Source organism: Carassius auratus, chromosome 31 (genome assembly GCF_003368295.1).
Source record: "Carassius auratus strain Wakin chromosome 31, ASM336829v1, whole genome shotgun sequence".
NCBI classification, from domain to species: domain Eukaryota; kingdom Metazoa; phylum Chordata; class Actinopteri; order Cypriniformes; family Cyprinidae; genus Carassius; species Carassius auratus.
In genome coordinates, this window is record NC_039273.1 from 10,184,784 (window position 1) to 10,209,527 (window position 24,744).

The 24,744-nt window shown below is 37.2% G+C and overlaps 1 protein-coding gene across 2 annotated transcripts in view; it reads left to right on the plus strand.

Moving 5' to 3' along the window:
- The window catches only part of mast2 (microtubule associated serine/threonine kinase 2), a 126,914-nt gene that overhangs the window by 44,366 nt on the left and 57,804 nt on the right, over positions 1-24,744 (plus strand). Inside the window, exon 1 of one of the 2 annotated variants that reach the window (XM_026213532.1) lies at positions 14,043-15,846. The exons of the other annotated variant lie outside the window; for it this stretch is intronic. Coding sequence (XP_026069317.1) covers positions 15,808-15,846 — 39 coding nt within the window. The 5' untranslated portion in view covers positions 14,043-15,807. Of the gene's footprint in view, positions 1-14,042; positions 15,847-24,744 lie in introns of those variants that run through there. 2 annotated transcript variants of the gene reach the window in all.

Consider the following 24,744-nt stretch of genomic DNA (forward strand, 5'->3'; position numbering starts at 1 on the left):
ACGGAGCAGTTCGCTGACGAGGGGCTTGCTGGCGCCCCGGCAGAAACCATTCATCCAGACGGCTACGGGCTGGTTCCTCTGGAGGAGACCAATCCAGACCCAGCTCGTCCACTGCCCTGGAGAGAACGCGGATAAGCTCGGCGTCCATCCCGAGTTTCGAGCGGTTTGGCTCAGATGACATCGAGGGGGCGGGGTCCGGCGAGCCCGACAGCTCCTCAGCATCTGAAGCGGCTAGAGACATGCTGTCCTCTAGCAGTTCCTCCTCAGTCCCTCCAAACAAAACCAGATCACTCACGGCAGCAGAGGGACACTGGTCTGGCTGTACAAAGAGGACTGGGGAATCCCCTCTGGGCGGAGAAAACGAGGCACGCGGGGGCTGAGCCGGCGTGAGCTCGCTTTCATCCTGCTGCTTTAATCCTCTGCCCCGCCTTTTCTTCCTCGCCGGCTCGCGGGATGAAGAAAAAGGGAGGGCGCGAGGAGCGAGATCGCTCTCTGAAAAGAAAGCGATTCGCGAGCGCAGAGAGGCGATATTCATGTTCTCGCAAGTCGCGTCGCGTTCCAGTGCGAGGCGTGTCAACGGCGAGCAGTTCAGCGGAGATCAGCGAAGCGATGTGACGTCGTCGCTGAAGGAGAAATAATCTGAATTCCTGTGGCGAAGCGGCCAATATATAGCCAGATTCCCCGCCCATATTGGCGGGCTTTGGCGGGCTTCGCTGCCATAGGTTCGTGCAGCACCGCTGCCAAGCCATTGGTTTGTTTTAATAGCACTGCACGATCCAATGGCTGTGCAGTTTCACTGCGTGATTGAATAAGGCTTCAGTTCAGGAGAAAAAGGGGGTTTTTCCCATATGCGTCTTCGACGCAGTACGAGTGAAGTATTGAAAGGGAACTCTTATGATATTTAGTCGACTAAAACTAGACTAAGACTAAAAGACTTAAGACTAGACTAAGACTAAAACTCTTATGATATTTAGTCGACTAAAACTAGACTAAGACTAAAAAATTTCAGATGACTAAAATGTGACTAAAACTAAATGGTGTGTTATTCAAAAGACTAAGACTAAGACTAAATCCGAATTTGCTGTCAAAATTAACACTGGTTTACCGTGATTTGAAAATTTCACAATATTTTCCATTATACCATTCATGCGGTATGGGCTGTTTTCCATGTCTCTTCAAAGACCGAATGTGTAGGAATCCCTCAGACTGAGTGCAGTGTAGAGAGTAACGGTGACCCATCCTTCTCCTGTTGGTGTGAGCGAGCGGTCAGTCACGTGTGTGTGAAGGATGGCCGAACTTAAGGCCCGGGTACACTTCACATTCAGCATTCCCTTCCGTCTCGCGCAGCGTCTGCACAGCTGTCAAAAAAATAACTCTACCACAGATGAGCACGGACGGATGAGCTCGACACATGCGCAGTACTGTACCATGGGGTGTGTACAGTACCAAGTATACTTTGGCCTTTTACTCGATTGGCAACCGCCTGTTTTTTGCATTATTGCAACTCTCTGTTCTGGTCTTGCAAGAACCCCGTTGAAATGCAGTCATTTTTCAAAATGTAATTTATGTGAAAATATGGAGTCTGTAAACACCCGTTAAGATAGATCAGAGACGCTGAAGACGGACACACAGAGAAAAATACTATTAGCAGGCAGATCACTCATGGTTAATGACGCACAAACTATTGGAAGAAAATCCTCAATATTGATTTGGGGGTTTATGTGTTTCTGGGGGAGCTGACTTGTCTTCTGAAAAGTTTACGTGGTATAATTTCAAAAAGCTTTTCAGAACATTCTGTTTTTGCTTCAAATTGGGTTATTAAATCAAATTGTATGTATTATTATTATTATTATTACTATTAGTATATAACTAAATCATATGAAATGCTATAAATTATATGTATATTATTATATAACTAAAATTAAATAACTGTAATTACAGATTTAGGTTAAATTAAGATTTCTTTTTTTTTTGTTTTCTTTTTTTTGGAAACAAATCAAAGAAAAAAAACAAATTCTACTGTTTCTTATATTCTCTGTGTTACTCAAAACAAAATATATTGTGTCTAGCGGGAAATTATTACTATTTTTTCTTTACCCATGAAACCGTGATATTTTTGGTTCTCATACCCTCAAAATCTCATACCGGCCCATGCCTATTATTGACACTGTATTTATCATTCACTTTCCTTTTTATGCAGACCTCGTTTAAACTGTATTTTAGCAGGTAGCTGAGACGTCAGAGCTTAGAAATAACATTTTCTGTCAATTATGTTAAAAGGATCATGATTTGAGAAATCAGCTTTTACTTGAGTTTTTATATATAAGTGGTCATTGCTGTATAACCTTCATTTGGAATCAAATATTAGGAATGTGTGCTTGAACTTTTATTTTTAATGAAGTTTAAGCTCACACAAGCAAAACATTGAGGATTTGTTCGCTTCATTACACCGCAGATTCCTTTGTAAACGACACAGGTTGACACTGGATCTGCTGAGAGATTAAAAAGCAGTGCTGTTCCTTCTTTATTTGATCCAACAGGAATAGTGCAGCACACTTTTGAGTGAAAAATATTTGAATTATGTGTCACTATTGCTTTGTTAGAGATGGCTTGATATGTCCCAATTATATGTACAATCCTAACCAAAGGGACCGAAGGCTCCAACTATGAAGGACATTGTATGACAAACAGACACACAGAAAGTTAGTTTACTATGCAAAACTGTTATTAAATCATAGCAGTGGGCACTTTCTTCTAAGTATTCAATGTGGCACACCCTGTTTCTCAAAAAATTGTTTCCCGAACCGGCCTCAAAAAAGGGGAGAATGGTGTTTCTTGAGCTGGCCTCAAAAAATGTATATACTAAAATGTATATTTCAGTATTTTCCCCATGATTTGCTCAGAAATTGATTTAAATTTAGATTTAATTTTAATATATGAAAAAATACTGCATAGAATACCACGACATCTACATGTGATGCGGGAGCCAGCATTCTGACATAGAACACACACGTGCAGTGCCTTGTTTACAAGTAGAGGAATGCACACACAATTTTTGTTTTCTTTGTGTATAGAAATTATTCTTGTGGCTTCATAAAATTACGGTTGAACCACTGATGTCACATGGAATAACAATGTCCTTACTACCTTTCTTGGCCATAAAACCTTTCAATTACATTGGAGTCTGTGCAGGGTCAGAAAGCTCTCAGATTTCATCAAAAATATCTTAATTTGTGTTCCAAAGATAATTGAAGGCCTTTCATGAGGGGTGAGTAATTAATGACAGAATTTTCTGTCTGGCATCTGCAGAACCATTCCTTTAAAGGGTTAGTTCACCCAAAAATCTAAATTATGTCATTAATAACTTACCCTCATGTCATTCCAAACCATAACTCACCCTCATGTCGTTCCAAACCCGTGAGTCCTTAAGATATTTTCGATTTAGTCCGAGAGCTCTCAGTCCCTCCACTGAAACTGTGTGTACGGTATACTGTCCATGTCCAGAAAGGTAAGAAAAACCTTTTGAAGCATCGAAAATACATTGAGGCAGAAGTGTTTTGTAAGTTTAATCTTGGCATTTCCAGATGAAATCTTGACCATTATTAAAAGGTCTCTATGTCAAGCTTTTCTGTATTTAGTTGCGTTATTGATTTAGGTTTTTCTGTCCCACTTGTATAAACAAATACACTCTCCTTTCTCCTGCTTTTCATTTAATTTTGTTGGTGTCTGTGCTCTGGCATCAGGTGCTTGTTTGAGGTCAACTCTACCTGAATGCCATTTCACTCATAGATCGGATCTGTTTCTTCAGCCAACACAGCCATGGATAAAAGCCACGTGGGGTTGCTGTGGAAACTGTCAGGGCTGTTATGAATGTTGTCTCTTTGTGAATTGATTCACATTTCCTTTTTTTTTTTCGTTGCTCTTTGTGTCACTCTCAGTTACAATCAGTTGCAATATTTGAGAGTTGAGACTTGAACCGATTGAATCCTATGTGTGTCTGGCCGCATTCAGCCAAGACTTTATAAATGCATCTGCATTTACATAGTTCTAGGTAGCTGCATTAAATCGGTAATGTATATTATGTGTCCACTGCATGATAATATGGTGGTGCTGCAAATATAATTTGAAATGTAAAAAAAATGTATATATTTGCTATACTTTTTTGATGCTTATAGAAGACAAAAACCAAGGTTTTCATGCTGCTGACCCTGTTGTCTTTTTTTATTTTTGCTGAGACACCCTCATTCATTATTCATTATGGTTTTTGGAGCATAGAGCCAAATATGGATTTAAATATACTAAGACAGTGTCCAGCTTCTTCCCTGTTTGATTAGATGCTCTCAAAATGGATGTGGTGGGCCAGAAAAACAGATATTGAGTTTGTAGAGCGATTGATTGAGTCAAGTCTGGATTAGTGAAGGAGGAAACTGATGTCTCCCTTTTAATTAACCCGCTTGTAGCTTCAGACTATCGGTCAATACAGCAGCCAGCCCTGCGCCTCATTTACCGTCACTGTAAGACTGTGTAAATAAGCTCACCCCATTGGGACAAAAAGTCTTATATTTGAATTCTGCACAATAAACAGTGCCATTTCATTTGATGTCAGTCCCATGTTACTCACTGCTGGTTTAATTTAGTTGTATGGAAGCAGATCTGCGGTTGGTCCATTGTAGAGTCACCTCATGGAAAGTCTGGTCAGTTAACTACCGTCCAGTGCTGTGGAGTCTCACACTATTAAAGCCAAGATTTCACACCATTTATGATCCTAACGTTTAACTAAGAAATAACAGACAATGAAACAAACAAGCTCTACTTTTTAATTTATATCCTTCCAGACACTTATGCACAAACATAGGCTAATTCTGCTATTAGGCTTATCAACTGTAGAAAAAATGCTACATTGAAAAAAAAAAATGAAATGATGCAGTAAGGACTAAAAGCGTCTCTGTGAAGCTTTTCGGAGAACCATAAAGAGAGGGGGAATATGTCATAATGACAGAGTTGGTTGTGTTGCTCCATCTTCTATAATGAGGCAGGAGGATGAAAGAGACTACCATCTATCACCAGGCTGCATTATATTCAGAAACTAATCAGTCATTTTGTGATTATGTTTCCATGATTCTAATACTACATATTTTATGTTGCCTGATGCTGCGTCGAAAACATTTAACTTTGTGTTCTTGTATAACGTGAGCACATCTTTATTACCTCAGTAGTTGTAAAAAATGCTTGGTGTTTCTACATTAACGTTGCATATATGGGAGGTTTTTTTTTTGCCCTGTGATCTATAGATGTGATTTATACTTAGATAAATTTTTAATTAAGAGAGAGCTATTAAGCATCCAATAAAACCCTTACATCATACTCTGTCTTGATTCACTTCTTTTGGTTGCCTGTCAGGCATCATTTCTCATTTATCACAGTAATGGTGAACCCCCACCAGCTTCCCATAAATGCAGAACTTTTTGGCTGAGATAACTCATGAGCAATGTTGGGAGTAACGGCGTTTAAGTGTAACAGCGTTACTAACGGAGTTTAATTTTCAGTAACGGAGTAATCTAATTAATTACTTTACCCATCGTTGCAATGCCGTTATCTTTACTGAGAATGTAAAGTGTCGCATTTAAAATAAAGCACCATTATTTTCCCCCTATTGCCATGGGAGCCTTATGAAGTGACCTAAGTACGTGACGCAAATCCCGTGGTGAAACCAGGGTGAAGCACGCAAATCATTCTCATTTGCCAACAAAAATAAGCACAAAAGACCACGCAAAGCAGTTTCCCGGTGTGTTACATTACAGTGGGGGCAAATTATTTTGCACTCCGTGCAACTGCGTGTTGGACCACCAACGGAAGTCGACACTGGAAAAACACTTTGCCACCGCCAAACATTTGAGGATTGTTAAAGCAGCATCGGAAGCAGGCAGGAAGAAGCAGCACCTACACCGAGGCGTCAACTTCCAAAACAGTTGCTAGGGCTGAAAGAATGCTTGCTTATCATAGGAAGTAATAAGAAATGACTCTTTACATTAAGGTTGTAGCCTAGTGAGTGTCGGGAGAATCACCTTTTTTTCTCTTTTTCATCAAACTACAGTATTTGACTGTTGCTGCAATTTCATTGCATAAATTTGCAAAAATATCCCACCTATTACATCGCAAAACGTGCCGCAAAATCAACGATTTTTGCCCTCAACAATCACAAAAGAATTCTGCGTTTTTCTGGAGGGACTGATAATTGATACCTAGAGAATAATCTATACTCTATTGATTCCTTTGTAGACTCAGTATTATTTGTACATCTGATGTATTGCCTTTCTCCTCCTTCCCTTCCCTGTGATCTTGACCCATCAGAGATTTTCCAGCGTGGTTATTTGAGCTCTGTTGATCTGTTCATCCTCTAAGATCCTATTGTCTTCCGTGCTTTTTTTTTTACACACACGCACGCGCGCACACACACACACACACACACACACATATAAATATACAGTACAGACCAAAAGTTTGGAAACATTTCTATTTTTAATGTTTTTGAAAGAAGTTTCCTCTGCTCATCAAACCTGCATTTATTTGATCAAAAATACAGAATTTTTTTTAAATATTGTGATATATTATTAAAATGTAAAATAACTGTTTTTACATTTATTATACTTAAAATTATAATTTATTTATGTGATGCAAAGCTGAATTTTTAAGATCATTATCACATGATCCTTTAGAAATTATTCTAATATGATGATTCATTATCAAAGTTGGAAACAGTTCTGCTGCTTAATATTTTTTCAGAACTTGTGATACTTTTTTAGGATACTTTGAATAAAAAGTAAAAAAAAAAAAAAAAAAAAAAAAAAAGCTATGTTTTTAAAATATAAATATTTTGTAATAACAATATACACTACTGGTCAGTAATTTGAGGTCAGTAATTTTTCTTTCTTTTTTTTTTAAATAAAATCTATACTTTTATTCAGCAAGGATGTGTTAAATTGATAAAAATGATAGTAAAGAAAATATATTATTAGAATATATATTATTAGAATTATTATTTTTTGAATAAATGCAGTTCTTTTTAACCTTTTATTCATCAAATATATTAGACAGCAGAACTGTTTCCAACACTCATAATAAATCAGAATATTAGAATGATTTCTAAATGATCATGTGATAGACTGGATGTTACATGTGACACTGAAGGCTGGAGTAATGATGCTGAAAATTCAGCTTTGCATCACAGGAATAAGTTATTTTTTTTATATATATATTCAAATAGAAAACTATTATTTTAAGTAGTAATAATATTTCACAATATTACTGTTTTTTCTGTATTTTTGATCAAATAAATGCAGGCTTGATGAGCTGTACTGTATATATATATATGTGTGTGTGAGTTGTTATTATATATATATTATAAGTCTTATTTTTTATTTTATTTTAAAAGATCATTAGACAAACTGTTCTCTGCCAATCCATCAGTGTCCTACAGGCTGCTATTGACTTAGGCTCTAAGCCATTAATAATTATAGCATTTTCTCCTCTGCTGCAAATTTAATGTGGATGCAGTTTCTTGCCAGTGAGGTTTTCGGCCCTCCAGACACTCATTTAGGTTTTCGTTCTCCTACCTCAGAAACTGAATAGCACCTCAAGACACTGAACTTTCCAGTCAAGAGTTGTTGTTTTTAAAGCTCTGGGGGTACGTACAGTCTTGTGCCTTTGCCTAAACTAAGAGCTCCGCTGTTTTCTACTTAAGTTGAATGTCATATAGTTACTTGTAAGAAAAATAAAACAAATATCAAAATCTAAATGTAAACTTGAAATAATATAAACTTTATATTTTACCAGAGTTCCTGGTGAACTACTACACTGTTTTATTAAATGTGTTTTGTGTAAATATTTGTATAATTGTATATTAAAGTCAAATAATTTTTTCATATACATGTGTTCTACCAATTTGTTACGTAAGTGTATGTCAGTCAGGATAAAGTAATTTTTTTTAGTCTGAAATCAGGATTTTTACAGCTAATTTTGTTGACCACTTTTTCTCATATGAAATAGGTGATATCAGTCCTGATCATTTAAAGAAATAGTTTCTAATAGTTCAAAGAATGACATGGGGTGAGTAAATGATTGACTTTTTTTTAACTATCCATTTAAGCATTAATCAAGATATTAGAGCATTTCTAGTTGAAACCAGTGTAGACCGCATAAACTGTTCTTCAAGAATTCGATTACAATATTTATTTGTTAAAACTAACTACCTCTGTGGCATGCTTCACTTTGCTGAAGAAGCATTAGTAAACTCTTGAGCAGCAACAACAGTACCATATATTCCACCATTGTTGTATATGTTTGTTCGCACTTGCCTTTAAAATCAACATTTACTGCGCATGTCTACACACCAACATGTACTACGTGCATGACGTCACTGTTTTCAAAGATTTCCATATTGGGTGTTTACACTGAAACGATAATGTGGCTTGCACTTTGAAACCTGATTCCAAAAATAGGCGTTTTCAGTCCCCAAAAACGCTGTTGTTGGATAAACGTACAGGCAAAATGCATAACGTTTTCAGCCAAAAACTTTTTTTTTATTAAATTATATGTAACATTATAAATGTCTTTACTGTCATCACTTTTAATCATTTTAATAAATCCTTGCTGAATAAGAAAAAAAAAAATACTGCCCTCAAATCTCGTGTATTTTGTCAAAAGCAGTCAAATGAGTACCATGTCCAGATATTTATACAACTAAATATTTAAAAATCAAATTCAGAAAATAATAAATATTTTGTGGAACATAAATCACTGTAGGTTCTCATTTTAAATCTTTTATTTTATTTTTGTCAAGCAGGTTTATAGGACGTTTCTATAATGAATAATTGAGGTATTTTATAAGATTCAGGATTTAATGCAGGAATACACCTTTCGACATATTTCACAGGCCTTCATAAACGCATATTCAGCACACACACTCACACAGGATTCACAAAACGTAGCTCTCAAAGTTAAAGATGGCTTGAGTGAGGTTTTTTGGCCTGAAGCTTGCTCAGCACTTCATTATTATGTGCCCCTGACGATGCTGGTTCTTGGAAACAGCTTGTGCCTGCTCTCCACAGATACTTTGAGACGAGATCATTTCTACTGCACCCTCTACTGTAGTCTGATCAGCTCTCTAATCAGAACCTGCTCTTAAAGGCTCCTCGTCACTCTGAGACTGCATAAGTAGCATCAGATGACGTCTGGTTTGGTTTGAACATCTTTGATATTCAGTAGGAATTGAAAGTGTGTGATTCATTCACTGGTTGTGCGGATTTAAAAGCACCCAATTTCAATTTCCTTTCTTATTCACCTGTTTGCTTTTAAATGAAGCCTGTGACCTGTAATGGTGTATGTGTTTAAATATTTTATATCTGCATTAATTTCCTAAATGCTAATGAAGAGCCTTCAAGTTCATGTCTGTGTTTTCATCATTAATTTATGGTTTAGTTGTCAATGAGCACACACATTATAACCCTGGCGGGTCTGGAATAAGATTTGATTTTACAGCAATGCTTTCCTGTGGCATCAAATGATTTTTTCTTTCCTCTTTCCCTCGGGTTGGTCTAAATGTTTTTGTTTGCAGTATCACACATTTTTAATGGTGCACTAGATTAATGGCATCCATTTCTGCTGTCAGGTTTGCTTTTAGCCCTCTCTGACTCCCTGATTATGTGCCCAGCGAATGGCATAGGAACATCACTCCACAACTCAATGAGAAATGTAGTCCACAAACACCCTGACTCATTCACATGTAATTTGAAGTGTGGACGCGAAGAATACTTTGTGTATATTCTGTATGCATGTGTATATTATATTAATTTATATATATATATATATATATATATATAAAATATAATTTTATATTCTGCATATACTACCATTCAAAGTAAGTTTGGGATCAAAAATATTTTAATGTATTTTTTTTTTTTTTTTTTTTTTGAAGGAGTTTCTTATACTCATCAAATCAACATTTATTTGATAAAAAAATACAGGAACAAAATTAATATTATGATGTAAAATAAAGTTTTTCTATTTTAATCTACAATAAAATCTAACTTATTCCTGTGATGCAAAGCTGAATTTTCAGCATCAGTACTCCAGTTTTCAGTGTTACATGATCTTTCAGAAATCATTATAATATGGCGATTTATTATCTGTGCTGGGAACTGTTGTGCTGCTTAATATTTTTTGAACCCATGATACTTTTTTTTCAAGATTATTTGATGAATAAAAAGTTAAAAAGAAGAGCATTTATTTAAAATATAAATATTTTCTAACAATATACTCTACTGTACAAACGTTTGGGGTCAGGATTTTTTTTTATTTATTTTTTTTTTATATAAATGTAAATTTTTATTCAGCAAGGATGTTCAATTGATAAGAAGTGATCGCAAAAATGTATATAGTTAGAAAAGATTTATATTTTGACTAAATGCTGTTCTTTTTAAACTTTTTATTCATCAAAGAATCCTGAAAAAGTATCACGGTTTCTAAAAATAATATTTGACAGCACAACTGTTGCCAACATTGATAATTCTAATAATAAATCGGCATATTAGAATGATTTCTGAAGGATCATGTGATACTTTGGACTGGAGTAATGAATGGCTAATGGAAATTGAGCTTTGCATCACAGAAATAAATTATATTTTAAAGTATAATAAAATAAAATAAAATTATTCTATATTGTATCAGTTTGATCAGTTTTTTTTTCTTTGTTTTCTGCATTTTTGATCAAATAAATGCAGCCTTGAGGAGCATAACAGACTTCTTAAAAAAAACAAAAAACAAAAAAACAATTAAATTACTTTTACTAATCCCAAACTTTTAGAATGGTAGTGTAAATGTGTGTGTGTGTATTTAAACATACCTGTGGCTTTAGATTTTGATGCTGATGTTATGCATTGTTGTATACTTGTGCCCTGAGCATGTAACCTTAAGAATTCATACCATTAGTCAGACTCATGACCTCTTCAGATCAATAATAGTGAACGTGCTGTCTGTTTTTCTAGAGCTATGCATAATCAATAAGATATTCTGCCATGTCCCTTAGGACTGAAGCCCAGAATGTGATTTGTGGGGGTCCATGTCTCGTTTGAAACAGGAGCAGTTAGTGTCTGTGGAGGGTGTGCTAGGTCAGGACTATCTTATTACATGAACAGTCTGAGTATTTGTCATGTGTCAGCTTTTCATTGCATGAAAGGCCTCCCAGGTGCAGGTCATCGAGTGTAACTACGCCAGACACACATTGGTAATGTTATACAGTTATTTGAAGCCTTACCGGATGTTGCAGTAAAGCAGGTTCATTAGTGATGTATATTTACAGCATTTACAGCATACAATTCATTTGAATCATCCTTCCCGACACTAACAAGGCAACATCACTCTTCTGTCTCGGTGTTGAACTAAATAAAATGTAGTGTGCATCCTTGATTTTACCCAAGTTGTGGGGCCCACTCAAATTAAAATCATAAGCATGTGACCCCCACCCACCCTCTCATTTATCACTCTGAAAAAAGATTTAGTGTAGAAAAAATGTCACTCAGAAATTACTAGTGAATTTCACAAACTGTTACAAAGAAAAGGCAAGTAACACATTAACCGTGAAATTTTGAAGTAGAAAACTCAGTATTTTAGTAGTTTAGGTATTTATTTGATAAATGTTTACACCGCAGTCTTTATACTGAACACATTTCTTAAAAGATACATTTAAATCAAAGATTAAAAAATGTTTGGATGAAACCACAATTTTTTTTTTTTTATCTTAATCTAAAATATTTGCATAAAAATACCTGGATGGAAACCCAGCTATTGTTAAGCAGTCCTCGTATATAGAGTGTATGTATAACAGTTAAGTTGCTAGTAAAAGATCTCCATAAAATGTTTACTGACATTAAATTACCGAGTACAGCATTTCTATTTCTATAAATGTTGATTAAGATGCTTAAATCTGCTTGTACTAGGCTAAAAATACTTGCCCCAGTGTTTCACACTATCCTTCAAACATTCCTGAAGATGTTTATAAGGAATGTAGGCTGCCTCCAAAAGCAGATGCCTCATTCTCACACATTTAACGAACTTGCAAAATTTCAGTTACTGGGTAACTACTCATGAGATAGCACCCTTTTTTTCAGAGAACAGTTGACATTGATAAGACTTGTAGCAATGGGCTATAATACCTCTCTAGTCCTTAACTTCACCACTGACCTTTGAACTTAGATGTGATAAATCAGGCTCTGTATTTAAGAGTGTGTGTAAAGGGTGCAATGAGGTCATATTGGCTGCTTTATCTTGTGTGTTTAGCTGGATAGTTTACTTAAAATAATTCTGCATACAGATTTTTTGAGTTAATATTGAGGAACTTGACTACCAGGCCATTGGAGATCTAAAGAATGAGAATAGTTCTTTTATTATAGTCATTTATTTTGTGAATCACTGAATCACCATTCTTTCTTTCTCCTTTCAAAGATGCAGGGGCATAACTATCATAGACATTAGAAGTATTAAATATAAAAATTAGTGTTGTTATTTTAAATATTTGATTTTGAATTATTACATTTTGGGTTCTTGCATGGTCCAGATTATGTTTACATACATGTATATCAATGTAAGTGCTATGGAAATGTACTGTGAAAAAATGTTTATCACATTTTACATCCATCTCCTACATGCACGTTTTTTTTTTCACAGTATTGTAATCACAATATTTTTTCCACATTTTAATATTAAGTTAACATTAAATGTAAATTTATTCCAGAAAAATGTAAGTACACAACACCGAATTTTCGAACACAAAAGTACGTTTTTTTTATGCATTCAAATAATAATACATGATTAAAACTGAATTTTATAACAATAAAACAAAATGTGAGAGAAAAATGAAACCTATTTCCTAGGGCCCTAAAATTACATTTTTGTTAGACTTTTAATAAATTGATGTTAAATTGTATAAGTTTCATGATTTTAATTAATTAGGCATGCTTTGTGATTAATAAGATTAAATTGAACCATTCAATTTAACCATTCATAACCAGGACATTTTGTGCTTTTTTTTGTGTAGTTATTTTAAGAAAATGCCTCATGTGATTTATGTATAGGTCACGGAGCATGATTAAGTGCATTCATTTTCTTATAATCTTTTGTGTTTCGAATTAATCATGCTGAACTGAGAGTCCTAGTAATTACATAACCATCAATTACAAATTACAAAGCTAGTGATTACATGTTTTTTAACAAAACTACTTGTGAATGAGGAGGTTAGTTTGTTCATTCCACTAAACTCTGACCCTCACATTTAAAGTCACTATGGTTTTGCATGTGATCTTATTACAAAGGCATGTGCACACACAAAATCCAAACACATAATTTGCTTTTCCTCTGGTACTCACCTGATCACATAATGACTCTCTGTCTGTCCGCTCTTCACTGTGTGTGTGGGAGGAAAGAGCTTCTCTCTCCACGTCTCTCTCTTCCTCTCTCCACTACACATACATTTTCTTCTGTGCTCATGTTTGTTATCTTGCCTGTTCTGCTTCCTCTATGATGTCGGAAGCAGAGAGAGAGCGAGAGAGAAGAGGTGGGTGATTAATACACACATATATACAGTATGTATGGCAGTGGCAATGGCAATGTTCTGCCTTTTGACGATAATTCCTCTTGCTTTTGTTCCTGCAGTCCCTTGAGATGAACACAGCCACTGTTAATGCATCATTGTACTGAAGGAAAGCCCCGCACAATCTCATTAGACTGCCGTTACTGAATATACTGATATTAAACTCCCTTATTTTCCTTGTACAAAACACAGACGGCTTATTTGAACAGGAAGCAGAGGCATAAAGAATAGGACATTTTGTGCTTTTTGCAGGAATATGGTAGAATAGTAAGAAAAGGTTTTGTTTGTGTGTGTGTGTGCGCGTGTGTATTTTTTTATGTTATGGGGTAAAGCAGACCGTTGTGAGAAGAATGGCACATAAGGGAGTAAAGGGGTGGGGCCTTTTTGCTCCCCCATTCATATTATGCAAATAGCTCTGAGTCTGTATGTGTCTGATTGGCTGGCTGGATGTGTTGCTGGCTGATAGGACAGATAAAGCAGCATTCAGCAGTGAGGCGCTGGGAAGAGGAGGAGGAGAGCTTACAAGGAGCAAGAAAGCGAGAAACGGAAGATACAGAAGGCGTCTATGTACAGCACAAGCAAAGAAGAGAAATACAGCTATTATATTCCTTTAACCACCTGCATGTGCACTGATAGAAGGCTGTGCAAGCGGAAGATTTAAATGACAAAGTTGAGTGTGGCTGAATTGTGACTGCCATTGCAGCCCATTCACAAACAGCGGACCGCTTCAAGCACTTTGACAGGGAGGAAGATGAGGAGATTTTGAGTGACACTCATCCTGCATGGGATTTTCATCTTGTTTCCCGATCTCAACCGTTTTCAGGAGAACAACCTTGGCTGTAGTCCAGTTCATCAGGCTGAGCTGAAGAAGCTGAATAAAGGCGGGGAGATATGTGAAGAAAAAGCAGACAAGCAGTGAGCATGAGTGCAGCGTCTGTTTGCACCTGCCACTGAAAACACAGCTCTGCCAGCGTGACTTTTGTCGTCCGCCTGCCTTCCTGGCGAATGAGAGACAGAGGCCTCTCGGCCGAGGGGAATGGAATCCAGCCATGCGGCTCTGACTGGAGTTGTTGTTTGCCTTGTGCTGTCAGTGGGCAGCCAGTGCCTGCATTCTCCTGCTGCTGCCGCTACTGACTGATTCCAGATTATCTCAAGAGTGTAGGCTGAACATATTTTCTGCTTGCTTCTGCCCTTCCGCTTTTAGCCACACTTGGGCTGAAGCAAGTGATAAACAACTTACTGGATTACTCGAATTAACCTACTAGATAAATGGATGCACTGGGGGGATAAACTTTTGTTGGTCAGTTTAAAACGGTCTTAGACTGATTCTACATCTCTGGAAGACTGCGCTGGCCTGAATATTTTTCTGTTTTCATCCCCCGAGGTGCCATTTTAATCATTAACTGTCCACTGTTTATGCAGAGGTTGTAGTTTCCATAGAAATGAAGATATCTGGGAATCTCTGGAGACTGAGCGTGTCAGAGTGAGGGAAAAGGAGAGGCACAGGATAAGAACTTGCTTGTGATTACTTGAGCCTGGGGTGAAAATATGTTTTTATGATTGTGGAGGTCACCTATGCTGAATGGACGAATGAAGGAAGAGTTTCAGGGAGACGCATATTTTCCAGCCATTCCTCACTCAAAGGAAGCGTAGATAAAGAGAGATACAGTGGCACTGTTCTGAAAACGCTCCTTTCTCTGAACCGCCTCAAGCAAACAGCGAACGGGGAACAAGAATGTGAGCCATGTGCTGAAATGCTTTCCTGCTTTCATTTGATTTATTCAAGAACTCTATTCTAAAAAAAATTAAAAGTTTTTGGAATACTTGTTGAAAATCTATACTGTCAAATAGAGGACATTGATGTTTTCATGAGTGCCGGTCACTTTTAGGTGAGAAAAGTTGCAAACAAGACTATTGTAGCATGTGGGAAAAACTGTTCAGTGGTCATTTGCTAAACTTAATAGGATGATCGCATATGTTTTTTGCTTTGGATGAGCATGACATCAGCAAAGAGTGAATTTCCAGCACTGATACCTAAAGCCGGGTCTCTGAATGATCATTTGTGCCTCATTGAATTCTGATAAATATTGGGAAGAAGACATTATCCTTGATTAGGAAAGAAGGACAACTTCACTTTAAGTCGGGATCAGATACAATACAATAAAATGGATGACTCCAGTATTTTAAGGAGGAGAGGCCTTCAGGTAAGGACAAATGATACATCCAACATTATCAAAAAAGTAGTTTAAAGGTTTTGCTTCAGTTTACTCCAGTTTAATATGTCTGACTAGTCACATTTCATCCTTTCGATTAGCTTCTTTTCTCAGTTTTCACTGTTGCTGTGATGTGTCAGCACATTTACAAATTTAAAGCACTGCAGAAAGCAAGAAAACTCTTGGGATCAAATTATCCAGTTTTTTCAAGCAGTGTAAACCTTTCAAATGTGTCTCGGTGATAACAGATTGCCATGCTCGGGGGGATTTTAAGTTAATTCTTGGCTAAATTCAACATTTTACATTCTTGTATCTGCTTATCTATGTCTTTCATTAAATGATTTGCTTACTGGCTTTCCTTTCTCCTTTCCTATTTGAATTACAGGAACTGTGTCAATAGTCATCATCATGACTCAGTGTTTTAAACTTTTTTTTTGTTTGGACAGCTGAACAAAGATTTAATAAAATGTGAACAGATAAAGTGTTTTAGACTGCCATTAATACTAGAAATGAGGATACATGGCTACTGTAGTAAAACTTGATGGGACCAAACTCAATTCTTTGTCGGGGCAGTTAGCATGTGCAGTACATACCTCCCCACGCCCTGTGTGACAAGAACAGCATGAGGCATTCTGGCTTTGACTTGCCTGACACAACACAAACATGCATGTGTGTATATATAGACACAAATTAACACTTAATCACCTGACACAGATGCTAAACTAGGGAGTGTAATCTCACACCTCAACTAATATGTTCCTGGCTTTTTGCACGCCCACCTCTTTTACACCCTTCAGTCTTGTTTCTCTTTTTATATTATTTTTTTATATTATAACAGTCCAAGAGTGTTGTGTAACTGCATTCGCTGTCAATTCACTAGTTAACCCGAGTAGATGACAGCTTCTCTGTTAAATTTGAGAACATTGCTCCTTGCTCTCAAGTGCACTGTCAAGAGATACATACGGTAATTGTTTTTCATATCTCATATCCATATTCAGTATCAATTCTAATTGAGCTACATAGTTACTAAACAATGCAGTGCAGGATTCAGGCTGCTATTGGAGCAGCTGTTTTATTGTGTTTTAGCTCCCTCTCTGCAGGGTTTTTAGTGTGGAAGATAAGATGTTGGTAAACGAGATGAAAAGAAAATTGTCCTGCTGTAATTCAGATAATATTTAAAAGGCTCATGTGAAATGGAGCGGTGCAGGATTGCACTGAAGTGTCATTCACTAGAAAGGCATTTCGCTGTTGAAGTAGTTTGTATCCAGGAGGTGTGTTGTCCCTGATGATGTGTGTACTTCTGTGTTACAAGCATCGAGAGGCGCACTGGTGCAGTTCATTGCCATTTCGTGTAATAGTGGGGGTTTTAAGGCACTATATGGTTCTCATTGCAGTCATTTGTGCGAGGGTGTCTGTGTTTTTGCCCGTTGGCTGTGGAGATGGATGTGGTTGAGATGAACTCTGTGTTGTGTCTGTTCACTCAGCTGTGCAGTGGGGAGGTTTTGTCTCAGTAAATCCACCGTAGGGCTATCTGTCTGCCAGGACCGGACAGTGAGATGAAACAGTCAGATTATTCTGCTGTAACATCATTTAACTTCATATACTGTTTCTACAATCACTGTCACAGCAGAATCTGAACAACACCAGAAAAATATACACTACTGTCAACAATTAGTAAAAAAAAAAAAGGTTTAATATAAAATCTATATTAAAATATTTTTCGATTGAAATTTTTGTTATTGTGGATGTTAAGCAGTTGCTTAATATCTTTGTGTAAAACGTTTTGCATTTTGTTTCATTAATCTTTAGCAAATCAAAACTGCAGAAGAATGGCATTTATTTGTTATAAATGTTTGTAACAATGTAAAAGTCCCCAAACTTTTGAATAGTATTGTATACACACATTCACTGGGGGTCTTTTGTGATATGTATTTTTTATGAACATATTGACTGATTGCTGATGAATAGGTCATTACGGCTTAAAGCCAAGCATCCCTTTAATGCTCTAAAGTGGTCTGAGCCGTTAGTCACGTGGGAACCTGGCTCAATATGGCTGGCAAGCGCGAGACGCAGCGCCCTAGAAAGCCACGTTTGGCAGTGTTTATGGGAAGAGGTTAAAGGCTGAGGGGAGACTAAATCTCTGTAATGCTTCAGAGTGGTCTCCTGAGGCCCAGGCCTGTTTAATGTCAGTGATCATCCACATGTCCCTGGCAATCAAACACACAGCTGGATGAATGACCATCACCTTCAACTCAACCTTACTAAGACAGAACTCCTGGTGATTCAAAGCTAACCCAATGTTTCATCACAACTTCTCTATACAGCTGGGTTTGTCAACCATAACTCCTTCCAGGACAGCCATAAACCTAGGAATTGTGATGGATCATCAGATAAGCTTCACAGACCACATTGCTACAATGACCCGGTCCTGCAGATTTGCCTTATACAAAATTAGGAAGATTAGACCTTTCCTTAGACCTAAACCTTGGGTTAGAGCAAGCCACCCAACTTCTTGTCCAAGCTCTTGTTCTCTCCAGACTGGACTATTGTAATGCTCTCCTGGTGGGCCTTTATGCATGTACTATCAAGCCTCTGCAATTGATCCAGAATGCAGCAGCGAGGGTTGTCTTCAATGAGTCAAAATAAAGCTCACGTTACTCCTCTCCTCATCAGGTTAAACTGTCTACCAGTAGCCGCTCGCATCAAATTCAAGGTACTAATGCTTGCCAACAAGACGACCAATGGCATGGCACCAACATACCTAAACTCACTTGTTAAATCTTATGTGCCCTCCAGAAGTTTGCGCTCTGCAAGTGAACGATGCCTAGTGGTGCCATCCCAAAGAAGTTCAAAATCACTCTCAAGGACCTTATCCTGGACTGTGCCGAGCTGGTGGAATGACCTCCCAATCTCAATTCGTCTTTACTCATTTTCAAGAAACATCTAAAGACTCATGTTTTTCGCTAATACCAGCACTTTTCCATTTCTTGTCTTTCATATATCTCTAAAAAAACACAACCACCACCTTGGCTATGCGTTTGGTACTAGACTAACTGAGACTTGTCATGGCACTTGTATACTGTTGTTGTCCTGTTGTTGACCTGAATGCTTCTATTGTTCTCATTTGTAAGTCGCTTTGGATAAAAGCGTCTGCTAAATGATTAAATGTTAAATGTTAAACACACTTTGGTCACTAGGGCTGTGTATTGCCAAGAATCTGACGATACGATACGATACTGGGTATGTTGCGATATGGCAAGTTGCGATACATTGCGATAATGTAAGGAAGGCAATATATTGTGATATTTCTTATTTTAGGAATAAGATATATTTTTAGGAAACATTGAACACACCACCATATGCAAAACTTAGCAATACATAAATAAGAATTATTTGTGTTCTGATAAAATAAGAATTATTTTATCAGAACACACTGGGATCTGCATTTGAAATAATCAGTCCCTGTAACATTCAACATTATTGAAACACTTTTTGTGCAGTATGAGTAAAGGGGGAAAAATTTAAGTGTTTGCAGGATCCTTTAGTTAAATGTATAATACGTATACAATTTTATAAAAAGACCATATTTATTTTTAGACCCTACTTAAAGGTTCACAGTTTACGTTTACAATTGTAACACAATATTTTGATCTGAATAAAATAATTGCATCTGCTTACTATCTCTGTAAAATAAAGTGCTTACAGGACTCCTAAAGAAAACCAAACATTTGTAAAACAATAAAATAAATACAGATGTTGAACCTTTCCACTTGGATTTCACAGGTTTTTTTCAGTTTGTATTTATGTTCCTGCACTAACTGCACAAAATACCCCAAAATGAGAGAGGGGCGACCCTCCTGCCTATGTCTGCAGCCTGCGCGAGCCTCTTCACACGGGTCGCGGCAAGCGGCGGAACTGATGCGGCATGAAAGTCTGCCTGATGTTTTCTAGTGCAACTTATTTTTGCCCTGACGCACTGGTCTCTGTTGTTAACGTTGATGATCTAGAGATAGAGGTATTGGTGTCGGGGCTTTTGGTCTTCAGGTGCAGATGAGCTGTGGAGGAGTGGAGCGTAGAGGTGCCGCTGGGCTCTTCATCTGTGTTTCTCCCATTTCCTGACAGGTTAGTGTTAAATTGTTCTTATGCCCTGGTGCATTTGTAGGCGAGGATTTCAGACATCAGGAGATTGTACCTGCGGGCTGTATTGAATCGGAAAAGAAAGGGAGGGGGTGATGAAGAGGGTGCAGCTTTTGGGGGATGAGGTCTTTAGGAGGTAGTTCAGGTTGTAATGGCTCATATTTCGACTGCTATTGCTTTTTATTAACTACAACAGTCTGGTGCAATGACCCACTTTATGCTTATTCATTTTCAGCTGCTGGCCTCGATAAACAGCTTGTCTTGAAGAGGGTGCAGCTTTTGGGGGATGAGGTCTTTAGGAGGTAGTTCAGGTTGTAATGGCTCATATTTCGACTGCTATTGCTTTTTATTAACTACAACAGTCTGGTGCAATGACCCACTTTATGCTTATTCATTTTCAGCTGCTGGCCTCGATAAACAGCTTGTCTTGAAGAGGGTGCAGCTTTTGGGGGATGAGGTCTTTAGGAGGTAGTTCAGGTTGTAATGGCTCATATTTCGACTCCTATTGCTTTTTATTAACTACAACAGTCTGGTGCAATGACCCACTTTATGCTTATTCATTTTCAGCTGCTGGCCTCGATAAACAGCTTGTCTCTCCCTTCTCTCAACTGGATCAACTTTTAAATCTCTATTTAAGACATGATCTTATTTATTTGTATTTAAACATTTTTATTATTTTTATTATTATTTTGTCTCCAACCTGTCTTCTGGCAGACTACCAATATTCTACCAAATGGTTCTAATTCAGCAAGAAATTATCATATTGGGGCAGTGTAAGGAAAAACAGCTGCATATAAAGTAATCTGCTTTTACTTTAGCAGATTAAAAGTAGTCCGAAAGGTTTCAAGCTGTCTCAGCCGCAGTCGTTCTGAAGGGAATGGTGTAAGGCTGGTGTTTGGAGCTCATGCTGGACACTGATGGTTATGGGCTGCTCCAGGATCCTACCAACAGACACTGATGAAAACAGAAGGCCGTTAGCCTGCAGGCACTCAGTGAGCTGGTACGGAGTCAGACTGTGCATTCTCAAGAAATCAATACAGGCTGCATCTCAGGCAGGGCAGGTACGAGAGAAATTTAGGGTTTGTAAGCATCGCTTTCATTCATTCCAAAAATTCTGTATTGTGAGGAATTTTTGAGGGCTGCCTCAAAGTTTGTCAGAATATTTCAATATGTAAATGTTTTTCCACTGTAAAAACAACATTCAAGGCTATTGAGCTTCTAAATAACTCATGAGCACACTCTGACCAAAACAGAGGCTTACAAGAAGCTAAAGGGATACTTTCTTATGACTCAGCTATGTATTAGAACCGACATTAGTCTAGTTTCTCCTGTGATTTACAGTCTTATTAATATCAAAAAATAAAAAATAAAGCTAGATATCGTAATTAAAGGATAAAGGCCCATTTGTTTCAGCACATCAGTCACTTAGTGTAAACTAAGAATAGCTGTTTAGAATGGTGTTTCCCACTGCAGGCATTGTCCCCAACCCCTTCTTCAGCCCCTGCATGAGGCATGCATGAATGAACACCAGCACTGTGGAAGTCATATTACTCTAGTACACAGCACAGTGATTGAAGTAAGCTCACTCTGTAAGGTCGTTCAGACCGCAGAGATGCCTGTGTCCTAGTTTTGTCTGTCCTCATAACAGTACAGTGCACTCTAAACTTTTTCACTATTTCCTAGTACCTGTTTCTCAGAAAAGAAGTTCCTCACTGGAGTTTGTTTTGCATGTTTTTGTAATATGATTTATTTTATTTTATGATTATCAACGTTCTGGAAAAAAATAGCAAAAAATTTTTACGTATGCGTTTGTGCACTCCTTGTGGTTAAATAAGACGATTTTTCCCTGCTTAACAAACCTCGACTTTAAAGCACAAGGGGTGTGAATAAAGCCAGGCAGTGTAGTCTACATTACAAATTTCAACATGCTCCTACTTGGGGTAGTGAGGCGATGCTGCCAGCCCCCCCCATCAAAGACTTAGATAAATGCATTAAGAGCGCAGCAGTAAACTCACTTTGAGACCAACATGAGAGCATGAGATCATCGTTTCAGACTGAATAGAGAAGGAGGGGTGAAGGGGAAAGCTCCAGAAAGAGAGTGGACTCAGCTGCCAGAGATAGAAACACACATACACAAACCCAGACTTGGATTGGTGGCTTCACAGCAGACAGTATTACTTAATGGTAATTAATTCTGTTCTTTCTAGCAAGCTTAATCGGTGTTGTCCCCCTTGTCTTTGAGATAAGCCATTAAGATAGAAAGTAAAAGACAATCAACGACAAACGCATCATCACAGATCACAAACTGCGGAAAAGATTCAAAATCAGCAGGAAACTCTTCACAACCATTTATACTTATTGCACTGTAAAATATCATTTCATAAGATATTTACTAAGAAGAAAATGTACAGAGGGACTTGATTTTATCTATCATGAATTGATTGCATTGTGAAAAGTGGGTGGTCCATATTAGAATCAAGCCTGATCAAATTTCCGTTCAGTTGTGGAGAATGGATCTCAATATATCCTATTCTTTATCATATATATTATTATTGACTGTCATTTCCATTATGTTTATTACACTGTTAACAGCATAAAGTTATCATCATGTTTTGCATCAGGCACAATAGTAGTCTCAAAATTCATAATTTATTTGGCTTGTGTTTTTGGCTTTTGATTAACTCTTTTGTTTGTTTTTTCGGCATAAGCTAGATGACGTCAACTGAAAAGGAAGGTCATTTCAGAGCCAGAATGAGTCATTGCATTTTGATGTAAGATTTCAAACACATTTTTTTTCCCCTACAAAATTCAATTGGAATGACTTGCACTAATGAATAATTCACTAAAAGTCCAAGAACGTGTTAAAGTAAATGAGGTCAGTTTTGATTTCTTGTTGGCTGTAGAGTTATGTGAGAGATTGTAAATAGTATGTCCTCTACCGAAGCGTTTCCCTTTCAGACGGTTTATCAAAGACCCAGTCAAGCACCTTTATTTAAAAGCCTGCCGCAGATATATAGTTAGTAAAACAATCTAGTTCTACACTGTTCTTGATTTTTTTGTTTTTGTTTTTTTTTGTATGGCTGTAAAATTGACCCATTAAGATTATTTTTATAGGTTTGTGGGTGAAGAATAGAGGAGGTTGTCAGAATAGTGTCTAGACACCCCCTGCCCACACTTGGCCGTAGGCTAAATACTGTTTCCAAACACAGTTTCACAAAAACAACACATTTAGACAAACATGCATACTGTACTTTTTCCCTACACTTAAAACTAACAGTTCTCTTCAGATGGAAACTATAATACTGTGACCATCACTTTTGTTTCTCTCTGCTTTTTTTTTTTCTTCCATTTGCTTCTTTCTCTCTTTTTTCCTTTTGTCTGGCACTTGAAGTCAGTGGACTCTGCTGTAACACCTCTCTCAGTAGGCATTAATCATATGCACAGCAAACTAGCAGTTTGTTGGTAGTATGTCTGTCTATTGGTGCTGTTGGGGGCAGTTTTTGATCGTCTGCCTCTTGTGTGGTGTCCTCCCTAGGGAGCCAGACCTCCATCTACCCTCACACAGCCATTTCTCCTTCAGCTCCTAGTAATGAGCACCATTGCTCCTTTTGTCTCTCTGTGTTTCTGGCGTCTCCTCAGCAGTCCATAGCATGTTCAAGTGCTTCATGGCTTGATTGCTCTTTCTCTACATTGGATCTTTTATCCATCTGGGTGTGGCATGTGGCCATCTTCTACTGTTTTCTCAGTCAATTTTCTCCTCCCATTATTTAAAATTTTCTTTATCTTCTGTGATTTCATTGTCCTATTTTGTTAATTTTCTACTACGAGAGTGCGTTCATTGTTGTATTCCTGAGATGTGCATTTTAGTGGTTGTTTTATTATTCTGGAAATTTCTGTAGCTGTTTTCTTTGACCAAGACAAATGAGGTTCTTTCTGAAGCGTGCAGATATTTGTGCAGGGTCTGTGTGTGGGGATTGTGTTCAGTATTGATGGGGGGGTGGGCACACTTGTGCCAGAAGTGTGAACTGAAGATTTTGAGTTTTTTTTTATTTTGATGGCACCTGGGAGTCGAATAATGACAACCGGAGAAGTGTCTGTTCGCCTACTGGTAATAAACTCATACTCACAGTCATGGGGACTGGAGGAAGAGAGGGAGAGTGTCAAAGACAAAAATAGTTTCAAATGACTTCATTACTCCCCTAGAGGGGTCTAGGATCTGTATAGCAGCATTATATAATTTAAAGTACACTTTTCTTTACACTTTTACTTTACACATTAGGTTTAGCTTTATATGACCATATTGTAAATAAAAAATAAATAAAATAAGATGGATAGATAATTTTTTTACATTCACTAGAAATATACTAGAATTCAAAATTTTGGGGTTGTAATATTTTTTAATGTTTTTGAAAGAAGTCTTTTATGTTTGTAAAATATACTAAATAGTTTTACAGTTAACTTCTGTTTTAATATGTATTCAAATTTCATTTATTTATTTTCAGCTGTCATTACTCCAGTCTTCAGTGTCACATAATACTTCAGAAATTCTTCTAATATTGGTGCTCAGGAAACATTCATGATTATTATCATTGTAGAAAGCAGTTTTGCTGCTTAATATTTTAATGAAATTCATGATCCTTTATGTCAAGAAAGTAAAAAAAATACAGCATTTATTTGAAATACATATATTTTTTTAACATTATAATTGTCTTTACTGTCATTTTAACAGTCGCTGATCAATTTAATCACTCC